General features: G+C 37.0%; 1 protein-coding gene across 2 annotated transcripts in view; it reads right to left on the bottom strand.

The window, feature by feature from the left end:
• The window catches only part of lhx6a (LIM homeobox 6a), a 49,816-nt gene that overhangs the window by 17,884 nt on the left and 5,513 nt on the right, over positions 1-26,419 (bottom strand). For both annotated transcript variants that reach the window (XM_020510560.2, XM_048613571.1), the window contains exons 4-5: positions 26,055-26,176; positions 10,802-11,022 (exon numbers count right to left, since the gene is read on the bottom strand). In XM_020510560.2, coding sequence (XP_020366149.1) covers positions 10,802-11,022; positions 26,055-26,176 — 343 coding nt within the window. The remainder of the gene's footprint in view (positions 1-10,801; positions 11,023-26,054; positions 26,177-26,419) is intronic.

Here is a 26,419-nt window from a genome sequence, read left to right as displayed (position 1 = left end):
GCTAGTTTAACCTTGAAAATGAGAAAACTTTTAGAAATGATAATTCAGGACAAAATTAAGTCACATTGAAGTTATTTAAGGAAATCTAAGGACAAATTGGATTTAACTAACTTGGTCAAGTTTTTGATGACAGAGAAGTTTAATAAGGGAAATGCTGTTGCTATGGTATACATAGACTTCCAAAAGACACTAGGTAAAAATATCACAAGTGTAAATGAAGTTAGAACTCGTAGAATAAAAGGGACAATAGAAAAAATTGGCTAAGTGACAGGAAACAGAGAGTAGGTGTTAATAGCTGTTTATCAGATAAGAGGAAGCTTTACAGTAGAGTTCCCCAGGGGCCAGTGTTAGGATTCATGCTCTTCCTGACATATATTCATGACCTTAAGTTTGGTGTTGAAGGCGCAATTTCAAAATTTATCCTGAACGTATTGAAAACTGTGAGGAGTCATATGTAATTTCAAAAGGACAGAGACAGGTTGGTGGAAGAGGCTATCAAGTGGCAGATGAAAGTAATACTGTGAAGTAAATAATTTTGGTAGGAAAACACGAAGAGACAATATAAAGCAAAGGTAAAATTCTAATGGGGTGCAGAGGCAGAGGGACATAGATGTATATGTAAATCAATAATGGAGGTGGGAAGACAAGTTGGGAGAGTGACTAATAAAGTATACAATATCCTAGACTTTGTCAGTAGGGGCATAGGGTATGAAACAAAGAAGTTATGTTAAACATCTTTAAAACACTGGTTTGGCTTCAACTGGAGTTTAGGAAAGATGTGAAGGCATTAGAGAAGTGGAAGGCATGGTTCACAGGAATGGTTTTAAATCTGTAAATGTAGTGGAGAAATTGGGACTGTTTTTGTGGAAAACAGATGGTTGATAAGATTTTTAATAGAGGTGTTTATAGTCATGATAGATCTAAAGAAAGTAAATAGTGGGAAACAGTTCCTGCTGGTGAAAAGGATCAAGAACCAGAGAGTGCAGATTTAAGGCAATTGGCAAAAGAAGCAATAATGGCATGAAGAAAAACCTCATCATACAGCAGCTGGTTAGGAACTGGAATGCATGGCCTGAGAGATTGTGGTTGAAGCAGGTTCAATTGAGGCATATAAGAGGAGTTTGGATTATTATCTGAAATAGAAGAATATGCAGGGCTACGGGGTAAAGGTGAAGGAATGGCAACCCTAAGAGAGGCATCACAGACAAGTCAAATAACTTAATTCTAATATAGCAACCATTATATAACAATATTATTCAGATGAAGAACTTATGAAATTACTGTGTGTCTGAGCTATTCAGCCATTCAACATGTTACTGCACAATGCTTAAAATCAAAGAAAAGACTGGGAACGTGAAATATTTTGAGCTTTCCGTTGTGATTATAGCAGGAGACAAGCATTCAATCTATTCAGTGCAAACACAAGTAAAATAATTTATTTCTGTGTGTCCATTGATGATTGTATTGGGTGTCAAAATTCAGCTAAATTCTAACATTTTGTAGCTTAAAAGCTTAAGTCTAAGCATTTTAATAGCAAGACAGCTGATGGGGAAGATCACCAATGTTTAAAAGTCACACTGAAAAAGAATGCTATTGGAGCAGATTTGCAAGAACTAGTGTCATTCCTCAGAACTAGCATTCTGCTATTGATAAATAGAATGTAGATACTTCTTGGCTGTTCCAAAATTCAACTGTTTTATTTTATTTACAGGGAAAGAAAAACACAAGCCCAAAACCTACTGAATAATTTCACTGATACCAATCACTTTTGTGATTATTTTTTGATTATTGTGTGGTGCCCATCATGTAATCAGAAAGGGATAGACCCCTTTTTGTTCTTATGAACAATGTATGGAACAGGTCATTATTTTATGTAAGATTGCAGAGCATTGTAAAATTTAGGAGAAAATGGTTGACCCACATTGCCTTCATTGATTTTCATTAACTTCTTACCCAACATTTCACACACTTAAAAAACAATCTATAAATACAAAATACCATGATGGGCTTCCACAAAGGTCAACTAACCAAAAACAAATGTGAAGAAAGTTAACTAAAAACCGTTGAAATAAAATCTTATTAATATATAAAGAAACAGGAGCAGGGGTAGATCACACGGCTCCTTGAGTTCATTGTACCATTCATCAGGATCGTAGCCAATCGACTTTACTTTCCTGTCTTATCCACATGCCTTGATATCTTTGGCGTCTAACACTTTAAATGTACTCAACCATGGAGGATTGAAAGCCCTCTGAGGCAAACTCTTACAAAGATTTACAATCCTCTAAATGAAGAAAAAATTACCACCTTCTGTGTACTAAATGGCTGACAACTTATCCTGAGTTTTTATGACCTCCAGCTCTGGTCTCTCCAGGCAAGGGAAATGGTTTCTCAACATTTATTTTGTTAAGGTTCATAAGAGTTTTAAAAAAATGAATGTAGCCTAGTGCCTCCAACTGGGAGAGTTACCAGTTGTCAGGGTACAATGTGTATCATGCTGTGGCAGCTATTCATCCATTTTGATCAATAGCATTTCTGCCAATATTGTTTATGGACAGTGATTAAAACCTGCAATGGGTAACAATCTTTCTTGGGAAGGAGATTTAGGAAAAGGACTTCATGTCAGGACAGTACCAGGGTTGTACACATAGTGATGGAAGTTTGGAGCCCTCTATTCTACACTCAGTAATATGATATTTGGGCTGTGTGAGTCTGCAGTACTCTAGAGCACTGCTGGTGAAACTCCTTTGATATCAAGTTCCAAACCCAAGACTTCCATCACTTAGAAGAACAAGGGCAGCGAATACAAGGGAATGCCATCAATTTTAAGTTCCGCTCCAAGCCACACATCATCCTGATTTAGAACTATATTGCCATTCCTTTACTGTTGTTCAGTCAAAATCCTGCAAATCCCTTTCTAACAGCATTGTGGATTCACTTACACCTCATGGACTACAGCAGTTCAAGAAGGTGGCTCATCACCATTTCTCAATGGCAGTTAGGAATGGGAAATAAATGCTGGCCAGCCAGGGATGCCCACATCCCATGAGTGAATAAAAACAAACTTACTGCCCACTTGGGTATCCTTACGACTTGGCTTTGCCAACTTGCACCTAAGCAAAGAAGAAATGTACTCACTGCCACAGAAATTGTGCGTTCAATAATTGGACAAACAAATGTAACAATCTGACTTCTCAATAGCTTGTTTTAAACACCACAGCCACTTGTCTATATAAAAGGAAAACATTAAAGAAGAGCCAAGGAAAAATTTCCCAAAATTCAGACAAAAAGTAGAGTGCAACTCTCAGCCTGTGTTTGATTCTCAGAGCACTGTTCTAAACATTTGTAGTCTTCAACACTGTTGCTGCCCTGAATTTTCAGATAAAAATAATAATTAAAGTATCAATTGAGGGTATAACGAACAGAATGATCGATTTTATATTAGTATTTATTCACTGCCTATTTATACTGCGGCACTTACAAAGTTCTAATTCCTAAATAGATCCTACCAGTTCCATCGTTGGGAATTTCCACTTGATGTGTGAACATCTTTGAGAAGAATAAGGCCCAAGAACAATTGTTAATTTGGAGTTAGAACATAGACTTTGTAAAATTCGAATGCCTGACAAATGTCAATCAGTTCTTCCAATAATCAGTGACTGAGGTCATCTCTTACAGTACATTTCCTCTATAAAAATATTAGCATTGCAGCTCCAGAAGTAATTCACTGGAAGTAAAGCACTTTGGGATATTCTGGGTTGTGAAAGTTACAACTTACATCCAAGATTTTGCATTCTTGGAGAAAGATACCAATTTCTAATGTCTGAGAGGGAAAGTTGGAGGAAATGTTCAATAAGAGGTTTGTGTGTCAGTGAGACCATGTAGACATGTAGAAATGTCCCATTTGCTCTTAGCAAAGGCTCTTATCATTTTGTAATTGCTCTGGGATTTCATCTGTCCATTTCAAGGAAGTATATTTTACAAATCATTGTGTAGGTAGAGTTTTTCATTCCATTAATGCTTTTACTCTAGAAATGCATTAAATCTAATTTCAGATTTTTTAATCTGTTTCTTATAGTAGGGAATCTTTTCAACATTAGTGGGAAATATGGAATATAAAGAATAGAATAGACCATTGCAATCTATCTGGACAATTCTAGTATCCCAGGGGACCACCTTATATACAAATAGCTGCATAGGTTATCAATCAAATAATATGCATAACCAAAATCAGTGTCCATCCATAACACCTCTTATTTTTCTCTAATTGGAATTTTGCAAAAATAAGTTGTCATTGAAAATATTGGTTTCAAGAAGTGCAATTAAATTTCTATCCTTAGCTTAAAACGGTTCCTTCAAGAGATCAAATGAAGAGATGTATGGGTGGGATCAATTTACAAGATGAATGTGCCTGTGAGTTTAAACCCTGGCCAATATGTCTCTATTGCCATGACATCTGAGAAATATTTGGCAAACTGTAGTCATGTTTTGGCCTAGTTAAACAGTACACGCTTATGTTTGTGAACACAAGCTTCTTTTCTATTTACAATTTTTCCTCAACTTTTCTCTATTTTCTTCTCTCCTGGGCTCTTGCCTCTGGTCAATCTCTTTCCATTGCGAGAGCAGACACTGTAGACTTTATGATTCTAACATTAACAGTACTCCATGCTAAAGTACCAGGAGAAATGCATGGAAGAGGGCCAGACTGAGCTGAATTGGTGGCTTTTCCCTCTCTTCAGATATCCTGAACATAAGCCTTTTTTTTTGATTTTCTGCACACTAAGCCATGCAATTTACCTCCTCAGTGGCTCAATGAGTAACTGCACCTTATGGTGTGTTACTGAGTCATTAAGATAAGGAAGGAGTTTAGATTTGATTCCTGTGTTGGTTTCAGGATCTAAGCTTGGAAATTTTTGGGCATTGGAATATCTCAATGCCTCTAGACAAGGGAGGGAAATAATCAGGGAGGTTGCTAATCCTGAAGTCCAATTCATTGGAAAGGATGCACATCATATTAAATTGCTGGGCTGTGTTGTGACATCCCTAAGTCTGTAGACACCAACATTAGTGAGTAGGCTCACTAACTGGCAAGATTTTAGAGATATCTCACCATACATAGTGTGTAACAGCCTAAAAAGCTTGGTACAATAGCACTTTGTATTTCCTCTCCACACCAAAGCTTTCTCCTTTTCACTGAAGACAACTGAGGTACACGTGGGAGTCATGAAGTACAACGTACAATAATTAACCCAATGATAGGGAGTTTTGCTAAAACTATACAAAGCACAGCTGGAATACTGTGAACAGTTTTGGACCTCTAACCTAAGGAAAAATATAATGGTATTGGACACAGTCCAGAAAAGTTTCGCTACACTGGAAGGATTGTCCTATGAGGAGAAGTTGAGCACATTGGGATATAGAAGAATAGAGGCAACCTTATTGAAACATGCAAGATTCTTGGGGATCTTGACAGACTAGAGGAATAAAGGCTGTTTCATCTTGTGAGAGATTCTAGGACCAAAGGACATACATCAGAATAAGTTGTCACCCATATTAAAAAAGAGATGAGGAAGAATTTCTTCTCTTAGAGGATAGTGAATCTATGGAATTCTTTACTGCAGATAGATTTTTAATCAGTAAAGGAATCAAGGGTTATGAGAATAGGCAAAAAAAGTGAAGTTGAGGATTATTAGATCAGGGACGATCTCATTGAATGGTAAAGAACATGCGATGGGCTAAATGACCTACTTCTGCTCCTATGGTCTACAGTCTCATCAGAAAAACAATGTATTCATGTCAAGTGAATTAAGTGCAATATTACAGCTGCATTCCATGAAAAGCAATTCTGTTTCCAACTCAGGGGGTTATTGTTAATTTTAGTCATTGAAACAAGACTAGTTCTTCCTGAAGCTCTATCACAAAAATATGTTTTTTCAAATGCCCCAGCTTGTGCTCCAAGTTTCACATGGTCACACTGTAAGTGAAAGGGAGACCAAAGCAAGCCTGGGCTTTGGGTCTCTACTACATTTTTTGGATCAATGGCCTACAAATGGTAGTCCCACAAAATTATACACTGCTCAATTTGGGCTGCAGCTTCATAACCCCAGAAAATTTGGAGCACCTGAAATGTAGTAAATTTCACAGAAACACTCCTTCCCCACAGAGATTATGGAAATCTGGAATTCTTCCTTCAATACATGGTTGGGGCTGGAGAGTCAATTGTAAATTTTTGGAAAGAGATTGACAGATTTTTGTAGGCATGAATGTTTAGGGATATGTTATCAAGGTGGAGTAGCTCATGTTAAGATTTAAATCGTTTAGGTGCTCAACATTTCTGAGCAGAGGCCCTATTCATTTCTAGAACCACACTTTATCAATATACATGTAGTGAACAACATCACGACATAATACTTGACAACTCAGAGGCCAACCCAGACAAGAATAAAGGTGAATCCTGCATTATTCCTGCAGAACTTGGAAGAACACTGCCTTGCTTGCTCTGCTCCCTCAGAACTAATTCTAGCATTAAATAGAAGAGCACTGAATATCTCTCGGCAGGTTTTATTAAGCAGAATCAATGTGCTGTCCAGAAGGCAGTAAAATTTGCAATAAGCTCTTGATTTGCATTGATTAATGAAGACCCCACTCTATTTGAACAAATGCCCGTAACCCAATGGAAGGGCCTGAGAATCAGGATGAGGGAGCACAATGCTAAGTCTCACATTTCCATTTTAACTCTGCCATCACCCTTCTGGTGGTGAGGATTCTCATTCATTTCAATGAGTTTAATATTTTAAACTTGAGACCCATGGGAAAATCATATTGTCATGAAGATCTTTTCCTTGAAAGATGAATTATTGACTCTGCCTCTCCCCCTAGATGCTGTCTAAACAGGTGGGCATTCTCTTTATTTTTTGTGCCTTTATTCATTTTTACTGGTTTTACAGTACAGGAAAAAAAGCTTCATTAACTGTCAGATAACCCTGAATAGACTTCATATCCTCTCCATTAGTAAGACCACCAATCTCTACCTCCAAATCATTGCTCATCTCCAACCCTGCCTCAGTTCAATTGCAGCTGAATTCCTTCGTGTAATTGTTAACTCTGATCTTGACTATTCCAAATCTCTCTCAGTTAGCCTCTCAGCTTGAACCCTCCGTAAACCTGAGCACATTGAAAACTCTGCTGCTTATAAACTTATATCAAGTTCTGTCCAACAATTGTACCTGAGCTCACTGGTGCACATTGGCTCCCCATTTTCCAATGCCTCAATTTTTAAACTCTCATCTTTGTTTTCAAATCCATTCATGTCATCTCCTCTTCTCCATCTCTAATCTGTTTAGCTCAACAACCCTCAGATTTATGTGTTTCTCCTGATTGGGCTTCTTGTGCATCCCTAATTCTTCTTGCTGTACTATTAACTACCCTGCCTTTAGCTATAGAACCTAAGCTGTGGAATTCTCTTCCCAAACCGTTCCACTTCTCCCTCTTAAAAATATTCCCTTAAAAGACAGCATCATTTGTCCCATCATCCCCTTGTGTTAATTTAACTTTATTTGCCCCTTGCTCCTATTAAGAATGTTTTATTATGTTACAGGCACTATATAAATGCACATTGTTGCACGGCTAACCAGTTATTGTTAGTTTTTTCATTGGTCATTTGTTGTGTGTGAAAAATAGATAACAAAATAATACAATACTATCATAACGGAGACAGAAACTATGAGCTAGTAAGTTGCTACTAAAGGTGCTGGAAGTGCAGGCCTTTCCCATTGGCAAAGTTGTGAGTGATTCTTATTATAGTTCAAGGATAGTGTAATCTTAACAATTTATTATAATCATTAAGATTAAAATGATTGCATATTCTAATTTCCAATTATTTTGTAAGACCAACATAAGTGGACATGAGAGCTGCAACATGAAAGCATCTTTATCTTCAATGAAGTATATTGATGCGACTGATTTCCCAGCATAGCCTCTGATTAAAGGCCAGAGTACCAGTGCACCATTCAAAGTAAACATTGGGATTCCACCCACTACACATTATTCTGCTGGCTAAGGCAATCAACCCTAAGCCCCACTACAAAATAAGAAACATTACTAATATGAGATAACATTTCTGGACAAGCTGGGACGTTAAGTTAAACGTTTATAAACATCATCTTGCCTCCAGCCAGGATATTGTGTCCACTTCAGAAAAGCCACACTTCAGGAAAAAGGGTTTGTTAGGATTTATCAGAATTGTTTCAGAAAGGAGGCAATACCGTTACATTAGATATATTGTAGACGCTGCAATTTTTTTAACGAAGACTAAGAGGAGATTTGAGAGGTGGTGCTTAAAACATAACTAGTTTAGATACAGTAATTAAAGAGAAACTGTTTCCAATTTTCAAAAGGTCAATACCCAGAGGGCACAGATTTGAGGTAGTTGACAAAAAAAAAAACAGGCCATGAGGAAAAGCTTCAGTTTAAAATGGAACAAGTGGTTAGAAATAAAAACAGAAAATGCTGGAAATAGTTCAGACAGCATCTGTGGAATAAGACAACGTGAACATTTCAGTTACATGACCTTGCATCAGATGCTGCTTGGCTCCCTGAGTATTTCTAGTATTTTCAGGTTTAATTTCAGATTTCCAACATTTGCAGTATTTTACTTTTGTACAATGGTTAGGATTTGAAATGCATTGCCTGATGGTGGATACAGATTTAATAGAAGCCTTCAAAAAGGGAATTCTATAACATTGAAAAAAAATGCAGGTACCAGGGGATTGGATTATTCTTCAACAAAATCAGCATGGATTGGTAACCAAACAGAATAGTACAGCAGAGCAGGAAGCTATGATAATAACAAGATAACATTCAAGAGGCTTGTAAAAACTTTTAGAATAGTGCCTTTCTGATAAAATTCTCCAAGATTATCTTTGTGGACTTAATGTTCATTGCTAAACAGACCATGTCTGTTTCACCATATCTATGCTAATATACTTTTAATATAACTGCTACAATAAGTCATTTATTTACCAATAGATTTGTTGGAATAATAGTAGATGTTTGCAGCTGTGAAATATTATTTCAGGGTAATTAAGTGCTACTGCTTCTTGGAAATGTTGTCATGATGTACAAAACAAAGGAAAGCAATTATAATGATGAACAATTTATTGTTATTTTCAAACAAACCACTCAGAATTATCCAGCTAAAGCAGTCTTACTGTCTCAATTGGAATTGCATGGAACATAGGAACCTGAGTTAGACATATGGCTGTTAGAACCAATTTAATAAAATCCTGACCAATCTGTACTTTAACTCCATTTACCCATCTTGACTCTATACCAAACAAAAATCTAACAATCACAGTATTTACATTTTTTGACCCCTACATTCAACAGCTTTCTTGAAGTGACTATTCCAATTTACACTCCCATGTAAAAGCACAATTGTTTCTCAATATCACCACCGAATGCCAGGCATTAATTAAAAGTTATACCTCGGTGTACGGACTCCCCCGACAGAGAAAATAGTTTATTTCTACATATCCTATCAACTCCATGCTAAGCCTTTGACAACACAAGCAAAATCTCTGCAAGATATGTTTATAGCAATCTCAGTTACAGGTGGTTGTAGATCCTCAGAACGAAAACTGTCTATAATTTTAACTAGATAATTAATGTAAATTCAACAAATCATAAGAATGGCAGGTGTAGGACATTAAAATGCAGAGAGAGTTACACACTTAAGAAGACACCCAAATTCCCTCCCTAAGGGGCATTGTGGGTCAACCTACAGCACACGGATTGCAGCAGTTCACTGCCACCTTCTGAAGGGCAATTGGGTATGGGCAATAAATGCTGGCCAGCTAGCAATGCCCACCTTGCACAACTGAATGAAAGAAATTGTTGTTACACCAAAGTAAATGGATAAGTGCCTCTTTACCATTTGGTTTTATGACCTGGTGCTTGCTGTGAATACTCAGGAAGATGAGTTTAATGTGTTCCCTGCTCAACTTATTAGATGAAGTATCATTATGGGCACAAAGCACTCAATGGTCAGAGGGAAACAAAATGTATTGACATATTTCCACATGTAATTATGTCCTGTTGTCCAGTTCTGAATTGCCATTGATGATAGACATGTAATCATCACCTACACCAGGCATGTGGTGGTATATAGGGGCAAAATCAGGGTTACGAAAGGTAGGCAATGGGCAGAAAATATGTAAAAACACAATCAACATTAGCTCTAAGCAAAGAGTCATTGTATTGTAGGCATTTTTATATCACGTGAACATACAGTTCCAGCTTAACCCCTGTTTGAAGCACAGAACTCCAACACACCAAGGCACCTTCCAAACATTCCTATCACAAACAATTTCTGATTCAAGGTACAACACAGAATACACCCAGAAACACAGAATTCTAACCAGACATCAAATGCTACTCAATGACCAGCACAATTGTAGCCAGACTTTACCAAGTATCACCAAGATACACCAGAACATTCCAGAAGCCAAATCTCCTTCATTTCACACATTCTATAATATTTTGTTTAGATTGACTTGTTTAAAGAATTTGCAAGTGAATGTGGTGTAACATTTCACAAATTGAACATTTTACCTGCACTCCAATTCTTTCTTTAAAACAAAAACCCAAAGAAATCTGAATCCGAAATACATCTCTTGGTTAAAAATGCTGTAGCGTTTAACTGGGTAAATACATAAACAGTACGTGTTGTGTTTCTTTGCTGTTGTTTGGAAAGCACATGCATCATATAAATCAATCAGGTTAACAATCTCACTACAATTACCATTCTCCGCTGCTTGCTTGAGGTTTTCCAGCATGGTATCATAGTGGATCCTACACAGCACTTTTTCTTCGACCAGCCCAAACTCCTCCCCTGTGGAGAGCTGCCTCTTGCAGGAGAAACAAGCAAAGCATGCCAGGTGGTAGGCATTACCCCGTGCTCTCCGTACCCAATCACTGGCATAGATCTGCCTACCACAGCGGGCGCACTTCGTGCCAAACCGGCTGAAATAGAGGAAACAATACATCAGAAAATGCAATTAAGTCTCAGATGAGTAGCTGAAGTCATGTATCATAAAATGTCAGGAAATGAAGCTTTAATGGTGGGTGGTCTGAAATATTGTGAGTTTTTGTGCATGACATCTAATGAAAAAGTAATTAAAGAAATCTGGTCCCGCATGCCCCCAACATTAATTCATACCATTAGAAACAGCTGAAGGCATACCTGCTTCGGTGAATTTGGTAATCATCATTTGATTCTGAAATTAGGGGCCTGATCAGGGTTTCAGAAAAAGACAATACTCTTTGCTGGATTATGGATTGGCCCAGGGGTGTGTTCCCCCCCTAGTAAAGATTAAGTTACAGTTTGTAAATGTTACTTTTCTACAGGTTCTGAATGGTATCTTCCTAGAAGAGGCTCATTCCCTCATTTCTATTTACGCAACATAATCATGCGCGTCGAAACTTACTGATTTGCAGTGGAGACTCAAACCTATGGTTTAATAATATGACACATTTTAAATGCAGCACATTTAAAAAAATAGTTCCATATGTTTAACTGCCCTATTTCTTTTTGATCACGAATCCCACTAAGGGACGCCTTCTCCCAAAGGTTGACGGCTCTGCTTATTGCATTGCAACTTTGTAATTTATTTTTGTCCTGTTTGTAATTAACAGTCCTTTGTTTACTGCAACTCCACAATCCAAGTTTTGAGATTCAGAGACAAGGCTATAGTTTGGGAGGACGAGCCAAGAGAAGCAAAGGCCAGACTGTGCAATAAGGTGTTTATAACACACAACCTGCAGACGCTATTTAACATGGATTTGTGTTTATTTGTGTGAGAAATGCCATGACGGTATTAATCATCTCTTACAGGCGAGTATCAGCTCTGTCGTTACAATTCAACTCTTAACTCTTGCAGTGCTGAAACTTAGGACGTACAGTTATCTGCATCAACTATCTTCGACGTAAACCGTTTGAGTTATTGTGCAATTAATTTATGATATTTATAACAATTTTAGGAACTGAATCTTTAACACTGTATTCCAATGTTCAGGTTCTCGCTCTCTGTTCCTTTCCACGTTCGCCAGTTGTAATCTGATGATCATTGGTGGCACACGTGGATTTAATTGAAAAGTATATCAAACAAAATTATTACATTCTAGCGCATGGTTGAATTTCAAAAGGCAGTGTTTGTAACTCTTAGCATTTGTATTACTGCATTTCAATTTGAGAGTCAGTTTGTATTATTTCACAATACATCAATAGATGACCCCATTACTAAATATGTACGTTTCTGACCGGCTTGCTGCTTCATTATTTAATTTTCACAAGACTCGCAGAGAAACCAGAATCAGGACTGAAAGATATAAGATCAGAGATGAAGGCCCTCAGATGGGAGATGTGGGCCAAGGAAAGCAAAAATGGACCAGCCTGGAGCTGCCAAACTGAGATTTCAGTGACCATTTTTACCACTTAATTTCTGAAAGCCCCTTTCAAATTTAATTTGGTGGCCCACATGTACATAAGTTTGCAGGGTAAAGTTTAAGACACATGCATGTTTATCATGTAGTACAATAATATTTAACTGTAATCTATAATTTCCAAGACAGTTTGCATTTTGTACATATGTATAAACCAAGTAATTAATATTTTGAAAATACTTAATTAATTCGAATAAAGACACAGCATTTAATGGCTGCTAAATAAGATACCCTCTGTCATTTTTATTTTGTTCTCTGTAGTGATTTTCTCCTTAATTAAAAAAAATTCTTCACGTATCTGTGGTCTGATGGAGAAATTATTCCATTAGCAGTTCTTTTTACTAATAAGTGTAAATAAAGTTGATGACCTGTTGAACTTGAAGATTTTAAAATTGAAGGAGAAACTTTAGGCTTTACTTCTAGAATGCCTTTTATAAAAAGTTGCCAACACATCACCTACACCGAAGCAAAAAATATGTTGCAGTTTCAATTTTTCCAAATTAATTTAAACAATAAACAAAACCTATTTGTGAGTTTATATGATTATGTAAAATTAACAAACATTAAAGATTTAAACAAAATAGTCTGGCTTACTTAACAGAAAATGAACTGACAGAGGTAGAAGAACAGTAAAACGTTATGACTTGTCCTAGAATCCAACAAACAAATTTCTAAGTCCTGCTACCAGTAGCTGCACTCAGTTGAACAAACAAAACCCAATTGGACAGTGACCCTTCAGCCTCTCCAGGCTTGTAATTTGTGTGCAATTGTCCTTTAAACATTGGTAATTGCCTTGATTTTGTGATATCTGTTTTCATTAGAAGCAGAGCTTTTTCAGTTTAGCTGCTGTCTCCACATGCCTGCTGTGGACCAAGACAACAACATGCTTACACATTCATCGTGTACTTTAACAAATTGCTGGCATTTATGTACCATCTTAGAACTATGTAGTGCAGTTTTAGTTTGGCTAAAGGCAGAGACTTAAATGGAATCTCTCTGCCAAACTGTACTGAAGAAAAACAGAAATACATTAAACAGAAACATAATTACCATCTTACAATAACATCTCTTCCCCTTGACCCAGATACTGGCATAGCACCTTTTAAAATGGATGTATATAGAACTTTGTCAAGTAAGTAAAAATGCTTTGTGAATACAATACAATATGCAGCTACTAAATTCAGTTACTTAATTCTGTCTTCAAATCCCAGCCTAATTTCCAAACTTTTCTTGCCAAACCAAATCCTCCTGTAACCATTCACCTCCTGTCCTCCCCACCTTCCTCAGCCTGTTCTCCTGCTAGTGCCTGTCCAAGCTGGGGTTAGTCCATTGGATTTCTACTATTCATGAGTATGTTAGCCAGTGTCAACAGGTTGTTTGACCGCAATAAGCTTCACAGTTGGGCTAATCCTTTTTCAGTTAAATATGCATACACTCAGTCATATTCCAGCTCCTATTTCTTACCAACTTACATAAATGTCCCAAAATGCTATTATGGTCAGTGAATGCTTTAAAGGACAGTAAATGTCCTTGTGTGAGTGAAGTACAAGTATTTTTGAAGAACTGCTTTCTGTTATAACCACTGGAAATGTATTATCGATGGTAGTCTTTTGAGGGGAAGGACTTTGGTAGAATGGCAAGTTTTTAAACCAAAGAATATTCTAAGACTATAATGTTCAACATTTACAGCTCCATAAACATAACATATGTTTGCTCCGTGCTTTGTTCTCAGTTGGTCCAGTTTCATTTAGCCTTACGTTCATGCAGAATATTATTGCAGGAAGCAATATGCGATGGGAAACATAATAGTTTCTCACAAACTAAAAAAAGGAAATCAGTCTTTAAGGGGTAATAGAAGCCAGAACTTGTTATTGTTGCAATTTTTCCTATCAATCAAAATAAATAGGAATTCAAGTTATTTTCAAAAATCAACATTTGTAACAATGGAGAGTATTTTTAGAAATTTGCCATAATACTTATAGTGAGCATATCCTTACTTTACAATCTTAGACTTTATTTCTTTAAAGGTAAGGACACATTTATTTAACTGCCAAAAGTACAGATTTATAGTCAGAAAAGTGATAAACCAGGTTTCCTCTTACATTGCCAAAGCACATCTGCAAGTACTGTATTAAAACAGTAAATCCCAGATGATGAATGTAACCTCCATTAAGCATTCATTCCATAAGAAAGTTTAATTACATTTAGCCACTGGATTATTAAGTATCCTTTATGATTATAAAAAATATTTAATGAAGTCCCCACTTACATATTCGTAAGTAGGAGTTGTGCAGATGGTGGGTAGAAACTAAAGTCCTGCTCAGGTACCAAGAATGTAAAGCTTTGACTTAATGGTAGGACTTTCACCTCTAAATCCAAAGGTTGAGATTCACTCCAAAGATTTTAGCGTGAAAGACTAGAGGAATGATTCAATGCAGCACCGAGAGATTACTACATTTTCAGGAGTCCCCTCCTTTCTATAACACACTGACTTGAGGTACTGTCTGCATTTTCAGAGATTAAGAAGTCCCATAGCACTGGCTTCAAGAAGAGGAAGGGGGAGATATTTATCCCTAAATCAACATCACGAGAAAACAAATTATGTGATCATTCTCACATTACTGGTACTCAGACCTGTGTACAAATTGGTTGCCACAGTTCCCACCTTACAACACTGACTATAGTTCAAAGATAGTTCCTCAAGACTTAAATTCATACTTCTAAAAATGTACATCTTTTCTTTCTTTTTCTTCCAATTGTCTGTTGAATTTGTAACCAACATATGTTACACCAGATTCACTCAGATTCTGTTGATTCTTACATCAGATACTGTCAACTCAGAATATCTTTTATTTGCTTTAATTACATTACATAAACTATTCAACTAGAATACGTTAATTTCTGCTGCAATCATGCTGAGATTAGTTTACCTATAGTTGCCAACATTTCCTTGCAACTTCATAAAAATTCACAAAGGCACCACCAGTATTTGAAAGTATCTAATTGATAGGACAGATCTTGCAAAGGAAACTTTTCAGCACAAAGCCAGGGTTGCTCTGAGACGTGCAACTTTGATGCAGCAACCCTGGCCCAAGAGACATGGCAAATAAGCATGATAAAAATATATCCATATCAACAATGTTTTTCTCTATCTCTTGCAAGCCACTCCTTATTTGTGTCTCTTGAAATGATTTTAAAATGCTTTAAAATATGAATTCACAGCAGCTGAATTCTTGCCCTCAGGATTTCTACTCCAAGCTGTCTTAAACAAAGCATTCTACACCATTAAATACATCAATAAAGTATATTTGGGAGTCATTGATTTTTAATGCACTCTTTTATTTGACAATTCCATTGAACACACTTTAACTATGAAACAACTCCCAGTTTCACAATGTACAAGTCTAAATTTAATTGTGAAAGAATTGAGTTTAAATGAGTTCATTTTTTCCTTCCATGAGCAGCTGTCAGTCAATACGAAGAAAATTTCAAATAAAGAAAGGTGTTTAAAGTGCAATGCTCAAACTTCAATCCAATATATTAAGGCTATTTCTGAACCTTCAGTCAGATGCATTTTAACTATGTTCCGTACTATTAAATTTTGAGATGAGAAGCAGTTCTGTCAGTGTACTTGACAAAACCTTTAATTGCAGATGGATGCACTAAGGACCAGCTTAAAGTATTAACAACAAAATATAGAAAATTAAAATACCGCTAATTTGACTAATTAGTACATCCAAATATATTTTAAAGGTATTAATTTCAAAATACAATTTGGCTTAAACTGTCTTTACTGAGTGCCATTGCATCTTCATTTAAAATGTAGCTTGAGAAATACTGTTAGCTGTCACAGATATTGATTAGCCTCCATTTCAGTGGAGATTGAACAAACACATTGATTTTGGAAAAAAAAGGCTATTGCAAAAGCATTATATTATTACAGATTTTCAATCACTATTCCTGTTGTCCTCCAGTCTAGCTTTGAAACCTGAAATACTTTCAAGATTTGTTTCATGTATCCCGTTCAATGAATTTCTTGCATGTAAAAAATTCTTTGACTCAAATTTTGTATGTCTGAATTTAAAGACTTTGTTTCAGGAGTAAGTAATATTCTGATGAAATTGTCTCAATATGTTGTGTTTTTCTGCTGGATTATGATGCTATCATTTTAGAATCTTGCCAATTTAACCACATATAAATTTGTGCCCCAATTTGGTTGCTGCAGTAAATATTTTTCATTTTTTAAACATTCTGTCTAAATACGGTAAGATATAAATTTGTATTTTTAAATGATCACATTGTAATTCAAAATGTACGAGAACTTAGGCTACAGATCACTTTAACACTTTGAAGAACCTTTGTATCTTATGATCTGCTGGCAGTCACAGGGAGATCAATCCAGTGTTCTGTTTGAACAGATGTATGTTGGTTCATTTAAGTTTCCAATTTGATTTTAATGGACTTTTTAAAATGTCAAGAAAATTGATATGGGTTGTCAAAGTTCCATTGTGACATCAGTATTAGAGGCAAATTATTTGTTCCCATAAATCTGGTGTTATGTGAATGTTAAAAAAAATTCTTGGCTGCAGTTTTCAGACTATAATTGGTAAAATATTGCCTTGTGGGCATTTGGCTGCCGTCAGTACATTACATTCATCAGTCATTTGTTAAGGTTAAACTTGGTCGGTAAAAAGAACAATGTCTGAAGCCAAACAGGTACCAACTTTGGCTGCACTACCAACTATGCAACAATATTGGAACCAATTGCTTGGCTTCAGTTTATTTTCTTGAGTGTGATCTGTCCTTTCACTGTATTTATTGGACCCAAGATGTTGACTGGTCTCAATTTACATCCGGGTAACTTTTCAGGCATAAGTTTTTAACGTTGTTATTACAGTAAAAGCATAAGCTTAACTGCACATATGTTACTTCCCTTTGCATCAGGGGCACAAACTGGATTTTATAGCTTCCATTGATTGGAAAGTCCAGATGAAGACCCAATGTCCATCTTTCAGGAAATAACCAAAATTTTTTTAAAACCATGTAAATAAGGAGGTAGTGTATATGGAATCCCCAAATATAATCGTACAAACTGAAGGTCAGTAGGAAAGAGCACAGAAAATAAATATTTGCAAAGTAAAAGGCACTGAAATAAATATAAGTTACACAATAAGATATGACACCTGAGGTAGCTTTATCATATTGAAGAATACATTTGCTCAACCTAAGTGTATTTTGAATAGCACAAAGGGATAGACTGACAGAATTACTTCAATTCATTATTGAAAATTATTAATACATGGAACTGTAAGATATTCTTGTGTGTTTACTTTCTCATGGAATTTCTCTGACATGATATTCCAAGTGCAATAAATTCCTGAACTGTATTTCTGAATGGTGTTCAGAAAAAGAACACATTATGATCATTCAATCTTCTATGATCAAGGTTTGTCCTTCAATCACTATACAGTAGAATAATACTTCCAAGGTGCATTAGTTTAATTTTTAGCATGAGGCAAGGAACTCTATAAACTTGCTTTGCAAGAACAATGCAAAGCAGTATATCCCTCATAATGGGATGCATTTGCCTCTATACAATAAGAATCTGAATTGTTATGGCACGGCAAAACCACAGTGAAGATTGGGATTTGTCAGTCTAAACTTCTGTGTATATGTGAATATCATCCATAACACAGAGGTATTTTCCCACTAAGACCTAGGACGCTCAGTGTTATGAAGTTTTATTGGGACAAATTGTTATGAACCATTAATTTTATTGTGCAATATATTTTTTTGCAATGAGAAAGAATGCCCCCTTTCCACTCTTAACTTTCATTTTTGTTTAAGATAACCTCATCCATATAAGGTTTTGATGTCCTCATGCAATTCTATTGCAAAGTGCCTTTGGAGGATAACATGATACTTTTGGTTGGCTTTGGGGTGATCCCGATATTGGAAGGAATTCGTGTTCAAAGTAAAGTTAGCTAAGGCTTTGGGGTGTGTTACTTAAAACAATACTTCAAAAATCTTCTTTAAAAATTCATATTGTTCATTTGTCCTTCAATCTAAATATGTTTTATTTATTTATAAACATTAAAGTTTAAGGAATGCGTAATTACTATAAAGGAAACATCATAACAGTTGTTTTAAAGTATATCAGTGTGTTTGACAAAATGTAAGACTGCCTATGCATGAACAAAGTGTATGTTTAGCAATTTGAATGTGTTAATGAACCACACAATCATAACATAGCAACAAAGAGCTCTCAGGACAAAGAACTAACCAACTAATGCAATTTTTCAAGCCTTAAGCTAAGCATGTCTGCCTACTATAATGTATATTCTTGTATCTGGACAAAATTAAAACTTCGAGAGAATTATTCTAAGTTTTAGGCTGTGAAATTTAGGTGATTATACATAAATTACGTGTGGAACCTGTGAGAATTGAAAGTTAGCTTTGGCTGGGAAGTATGACAGTGAAAGTGAAAAAACAAGCTTAAACAGAACGATAATGAGATTTACAATATTTGAGATTGATTATATAAAAAGTTAACTCTAAATAAACTAAAGTAATAAAATGAAAGCATTTGTTTACCAGTTGTAGCACCCAGGTCTACAATAAATAAAACATTGTTGAGGTAATTATCATCTGAAATCATTCTGCCTTCTCTACATTTTAAACTTGTACCAATTGACAATGCTGCCCATGCAACACTCCATACAGTTCATATACCAAGCATCTGCAGCACAATCCAAACATTTGAATCTCTTAACTTCCAAAGTTTTTATGGCAAACCAATACCTACACAGTACTAACACAGCGGATCAGCACAGCTCTGCAAACTAATTATTAGCATCACTTCCTGGATTCAATTTCCAGAGTCATCCATAACCAATATCCCACTACCACAATGAACATTTTTTTTTAAAAAGTTGAAACAAAGATGAGGAATAAAATGTATATGAAGCAAAATCACTCTTCTTCAATGATCCAATCCTTTAAAAACAATGCCTAACACTTCTTTTTAATTAATGCCTGTAAATTCATATTTGAAACAATTCCAATCTTCTTTCTAGAGCACTATTAATGTTGGGCTCATTAATGCTTTACTGAACCATAAAGAATCAAGCTTCAAAGAACTAATTTGAATTAGGATTCATCTTACTTTGAATTGGGGTGTAATGTACATACTCAGTACCTGAAAAGACAGAACTCTAGTCACAATAATATTAAAAATGAGTGTGATGTGCTTGATTACTGGGGCAATTTCAAGTGATGAACAAGATGTTCTTGACGGTCAATTTCTCCGACAAGGTTATAGTTTGAGTCAATTTCAAACAAACGCACCGTCTCAGGTTGTACGGTGTCATTAGACCGAGCCCTCTGAACTCTGGGAGCGGTGTTCAAGTCCAACCTAAACAGATGGGATGAATGTCACATCTGTTTGATGGCTGCAAGGGTCCTAAGTGAAATGCGTCTGGGTAATTTCAAGTTAGCCTAACTGCACAAAGTCAGCTGATGGAAAAATGACTATAAGTGGGGAATGCTCTTTAGAATTTGCAATCCACGTAGTAGCGAGAAAACTTTATATCTAAATATATACAAAATTGTATTCGCAAAACAAGCCGATGCTGATAGCATTCAACTAAAATGTACAAAACATAGATGTCAACATATACCCTGTGAGCAGTCACTTTAGCGCTGTTAGTGTTCATTATTGTATAAATTCCGCTGTGATTGTCACAGTCCCTGAAAGACACAAGCCAGAAGATAAAGCAGCTACCTAATACCTCATTCCGATGGAATGCGAACTGTCACAATGCATTTTTCATTTTATTTTAGATTAAGTTAGAAATTTCACTAACCTCCACCATTGCCCCCTGACCCCCAACCTGCCGATGGATGGTTTGCTGTTCTTTGAGTACAGTTTCATATTGCTGCTCTCATTCGCTTCCAGGATGACACGAGTTGGTTGTGAGTAGGATATCATAACCAGCAATGTTCCTGAGCTCCCTCAGTGTCTTCTCTGGTATGTACACCTCAAACCTGATGCCTTTACCTCTAAGCCACGGGGTAACTTGCAATTTTTCAGACCATGCCCATACAACAGAATGTCCCTTACTTAGCTGGGAAATTATCTGTTCAGTCTTTATGATAAATTTGCTGCAGCTCAGAGTAGTCCTGTCGGATTTTGTGGTTCCTTTTGTTGTAGATTTGCCATTCAAGACTTTCAACCGAGAGGTTGAATATTTGACCACATGACGCATCACACTGTGCGCTCCTTCTCAGCTGGTGAGCTTCCTAGAGGTCGAACCCGGCTATGTTTTTTACTGTATACATTTCCCAGCCTGGACTCAAATACAATATTCTGGTTTTCTTGATATTTGAGCCCTATTAAATCAGCTGAAGGATCGTGAGCAAGAGTTTTACACTGTTTTCTGTTTCAATACATGCTAAATGTCCCACGGAAATTTCCGGCTTTGTTCACTTGCTGTTTTCAGCTGAAAGGGAGTTTGAGAGTTTACTCCTACAAAAGGAGAGGCATGCCAGCACAAATCTCGCCGCTATCTCACCGTTCTTATTAAAGACGACCGACACTGCCGCCCACTTTGTCAAGGGAAACCCATCCAATGGATTCCCAATGTATTTTCTGCTTGTCCTATGAAGTGAGCAGAATTATACAAGCTAGAGCTTACATTTCTCACTAAAAACTTATATTTCTCTCAACGAGGACCTATATCTCTCTATGGAACACTATATCTGTGTGTGTGGGCGGGGAGGGGGGGAAGCAATATCTCTCACTGAAGGTCTATATGTCTCAGAGAGGACCTCTCTCTCAGTGAAGGGCTATATCACTCTCAGTGGGGGGCAATATCCCTCTCAGTCAGAGCCCGTATCTCTCTCTCTGGGAGTCTATATCTCTCAGTGATGATTTATATGTCTCAGTGAGGACATCTTTCTCTCTCAGTGAGGGTCTATATCTCTCAGGGAGGGCTTATATCCCTCGGTCTCGGGAGAAGGGACGATGCAGCACCGAGTGGTGTGATGACATCACGTGGCATTCTAGTTACCATTTTAATTGGATACTTTAATTTCTTGGTGCCAGCCTGGTTGCTAAGGGAACATTATGGACTCGTGGAGCCGGCGACTGTAGATCTAGTGTTGAAACATGTAACACTTTCCCCGCAAGGAGGGGAAATATTAATAATGCACACATTGTTTTCACTAATAGGAGTGAGTTTTATTACTGAGATAAGATGAATGAGAACGTGCCAACCACACCCAGTTTCTAGCATAATGGCAACACCCTCGTACTGTGAGGGATTTTATTTGATAATGGTTTTTACAGTATAATGTGACTTTGCTTATGTCACGGCACGGCTAACATACTAAGCATCTGAAACACATAAGAACAGAAATTGCTGGAGAAACTCAGCAGGTCTGGCAGCATCTGTGGAGAGAGAAACATTTAACGGGAGGTTAACGATTGAAGAGTCGCTGGAGTCGAAACATTAACTGTTTTCTCGCCACAGAAGCTGCTAGACCTGCTGAGTTTCTCCAGCAATTTCTGTTTCTGTTTGGTTCGCTTCTCCAGCATGCGCAGTTCTTTGTTTTACTAAACTAAGACATCTGATTGCATTGCTCCAAGGCCAAGTCTGTTTTCCTAAAGAAGGTTAGATTTTGTTTAAACTGCTAGGAATGGGTTAGTAACTTGAATAAACCTTAGGAGTTTAGCTAACAGACACAACCACCTTGGATTTTGCTACACTGTGGGAAGCACTGGATTGTGTTTCCTCCGATCTGTTCGACATTTAAACCCTAATCTATACAGCAGTGTGTGCGGGCATACTACATGAATGGAATATGGGGAGAAAGTGTCCAGGTGAATCCCGCCGTGCTCTGAAAAGCACGTTACAAGTGCACTGCCGCCTTATTGCAGATTGATGGTGCAGAAAAAAGAACAGCGTACATGCTGGACACTCTACAGCCCCATCACAAAGTCCTTCGCTCAAGAATTTCCAAATGTAAGAATCCCATTCTGTCCGTAAATTCACACAAACGCGCCGCAGATATGTTAATAGTACGATCATTAAGATGAGCGCTAAGATAAATACACCAGGCTTTGCAGGGAAACCTCCCTCTCGTTTACTGATATATTATAAAGCTAAAAGGTTTTTAAAAAATGCTTTTATATAACTCCTTTCACTACTTTAGAGCGTCCCAAAGTGTTTTACCACATATGAAACACTGTTTAGTCACTGTTGCAATTTAGCTATAAACACAAATTGTTTTTCCCCTTAATTTACGTTCATGTAAATTGTCTTTGACTTGAAATTATTCCAATCTTGAACAGTTGTTCCGATCACTGCCGCTTATGTTTCTAACTCCCTTTACTAGTTTGTTTAATTACGCTGAAGGAAGCACTTTACAAAAGGGTAGCGTCGCGTTAGAGAGAACCCACCCACCTCGTGGATGAGATATAGCTGCACTCAAACCACGATACAATGTGCAGGTCATCACGGGCTTCAAATCTCTAATCTCAATTATATATCTTCAGAGCCTCCGTTGTGCCCTGTACAAATCCTCAATAAGGTCAACCGTTTTAGGGGAAAGAAACCAAAGGGTTTGAAATCATGATGTGGCTTGAGTGATCTCAGCAGTGGCGTGAATCAGCTGGAAGAGGCACCGCGTTGTATTCCATCCCTTCTAATAAATCTTTTAAATATTCGCTGTTTTGTTTGCTATGATTTTTAGGTAATGAGCACACCAACAGCCTGACCACCGCTCACCCTCTTCCCACTGTCAGTTTCATGGAAAAGGCGAAAACAGTGCAAATTAACTCACTGCTACAAATGGAAAATATTCATATTTCTTCGTAACAAAGGTTACCCAGACATACTTATTTACGCGCCCAGATGCTAAATGCTGTGCTCAAGCACATAATTACCACTACCCTGGGCAATTTATAACACTGCTTTCAATTATTCTCAGCTCAGGTCTCTTGGAAACACCGATTGGATGGCGGGCATGTCAAATGTCAACACCTATTTTGGTGGCATTCTTTTTTTTTTGCAAAAATTACCTCTACAAGGAGCGGGAAGGTCCATAAGGTACAAGTTTATTGCCTAATCTGTCCCCCATGTGGCAAAAGTCAATTTACTTCAATAAGAATCCCGAAAACCAAGTTGTTCTAATGTGTCGTTTTATTTGTATATATTTTAAATATTTATATATAACATAACAACAAATTTTGATAACACGAACCCTATATTGTCTGATTGACGGCTAGGATCAATTGTTTTTGCTTGAAAGTTTCCCATTTTATTCAGCTTTGCTAAACCACAAGTGTTTGAAAGATTCGGTTACTGGCGAATATTTTGGTTTAAAGCAAGAGAAAAAAAGACACTAGTCTCAACCCTTCAGAAGTTCTACCAAAATCCAACGTCCTAAGGCATGAAATTCTATATCAGCACCTTAAACGTTACTGATTCAGGGCAACCCTCTTGTGAATTTGAACATTTTCAATTTTAACAGACAATTAAAAGAATGCGTTAGATCCAACTTGTCTGGGGAAAAAAAGTGTCCCTGAAGTAAATGAAGTTTGTTTATTATACAGAGACACCCGCACACAATCGGAAGGATTCGATATTGAAGCGTATGCACTACTCTCATTCGCCTGGAAAACAGCTTTGAATATGATAGCTCTAAATAAACCAAACTTTATTTGAAATTTTAAGGGGATTGATTTAAAAGGGTGTCACAGCACGTGTCACACGCCGTGATATATTTGCAAAATATATTCACTCCAAGTAAAAATATTGTTCATTTACTAGAGTTCGAAGTCAGGGTAAAAGATCCGCAGCAAGTTCAAAAAGGTGTCAAATAACTAAAATATGAAAGGATCATTTTACTCGTGGTTTGGTCAGCTTGTCAATGTTAGACATGCACAACATTTGTACCACTATGATTTGCACCATGGTAAAGTTATTGAGCTGGTGAAATATTGATAACTTTTTGCTGACAGACATAAATAATTGCACCAAACTCAGATGCAGATCTAAATTACACAGTCATGGTTATATGTAACCCTGGTACTCACTGGTGGAACGTTTGATGTGAACGTTTTAGAAACGCCTCCCATGGGAACATTAATAGTGCGAGCAAAAATATTATGGTTATACCTCTCATTTAGTGGATTTACATCAACTATCAGCAGCGTGAGGAGAAATGTATTGTCTATCAGAATTTCTGCACACGATTCAAACTCCTGAAACTGATGTTAACTTTACCGTAACAATCCTGTACATTAACCATAGACTAGCACCACAGTGCGGAGCACACCGCATTATTTTCAATGGATATCACACAGGGTTTGATCTTAAGATCGGATCCTGAGACACTATCAACACTTGAACGGGGAAAAAATTGGGTCTGGAAATGTTGCGCAGAGCCCTGAAGCTAAATCCTTGCAATGTGAAATGAATTCTTCACAAAGGGTCTGTGCGAGATTTAATGGTTCTGGGATTGTATTTCAATCGCTTCTTTAAGATACAACACACACCACAAACATTCTCTGTGGAACCGTGAAGTGCAAACCAGCAATGGCAATGCGGATTCAATCCAAATGATCGCACACGGTGGTTGAGACTTGAAATTACAAAGGGAACTTAAATTGACAAGTTGATTAATAAAAAGGGGCAGCGTAATTTCCCAGTTCTGAGAGAGAAAGAAAAAAAGTGGAAAATTCTGACCTTGCAAAATGTTTCAGCGTGGCACAAAATACTAAAGCCGGCCTCGCCGGACGCACACAAAGGCATTTCTGTTCCTCTCTAATGATTACATTACCTACATTTCACATCGTGGAAGCCGTGGTGATTATTTTCATGTAATTGTCTAAATGAATCGCGCAGGTTTATGAAAGAAAGCGGAATCTAAAATACCGCCATGATCTAAACGTTTAGACACATGCCAAGAAGTTAGTTCAGAATGAGTAAAAAAAAACGTAAACGCAATTGAGGCGTCCTGTTTAGCAAGATGGATGAATCATTCGGTGTTTTTAGGCCAATTCCCCGAGCTTTAACGGGGGCACTGGTTTTAGATGAGACTTGAGTGAATTTTTAATCCATGATCAAACTTTTTCTGATCTTTCAAATCCTCACCACTCTATAAAGGAGAAACTAATCACCTGTTAGGATATCTGATCCAAGGGGTCTGCATTAGTGACTTGCTGAAAGGACCGGTGTAAAAACTCTCAGACACGACACATGCAAATACCCACATACAGACACCCACCCACATACAGAGTGCAATTGCTGCTGGTACCAATTGCTTTATAAATGTATAACTTGCAATAATGAAAAATTGTTTAATAAAGATCCAGTAATTCAATAAGATGTCATCTTTAAGAATGCCTCGAATTTTAGTTATGAAACATTATTTCATATTGATCTCTCGAAAGTACACTGCCCATTGCTTTACTTTTACAAAAGCAGTTTACCAAACGGGAAGGAAAATAAGGCTCACAATTCTCCAGGGGAAATGTAGGTCCTTACCTGAAATAATCCACTTTGCAGAAGATTTCTTTGTTTTTAATGTAACAGCTGGTATGTCTGCGTAGGGAGGTCCTGCAGACTGAACAAGCCAAACAACGAACATGCCAGATCAAATTATTCACCTGCAATGTCATGTACAAAACCCATCAACTGTCAGAGTCAGATTAAACACTTCACTTAAACACATCAAATGAGCCGTAAGTGTTAGATTGAGGCCAACATTCATGACCATCCTGTTTAGAATTTACTTCCAATAATACTTGTGTGTTTTGTCAGATCTATTTTAGAACCAGCGACAATATTCCTGTAAGAGTATGCAAAAATGAACGTGTGAAACAGTGTTCTGTTTGCACTGAAACTTCCCA

This window comes from Rhincodon typus, chromosome 28 (genome assembly GCF_021869965.1).
Source record: "Rhincodon typus isolate 14 chromosome 28, sRhiTyp1.1, whole genome shotgun sequence".
NCBI lineage: Eukaryota > Metazoa > Chordata > Chondrichthyes > Orectolobiformes > Rhincodontidae > Rhincodon > Rhincodon typus.
The sequence above is the reverse complement of the archived record's forward strand: the minus strand, read 5'-3'. Positions and strand labels throughout refer to the sequence as shown.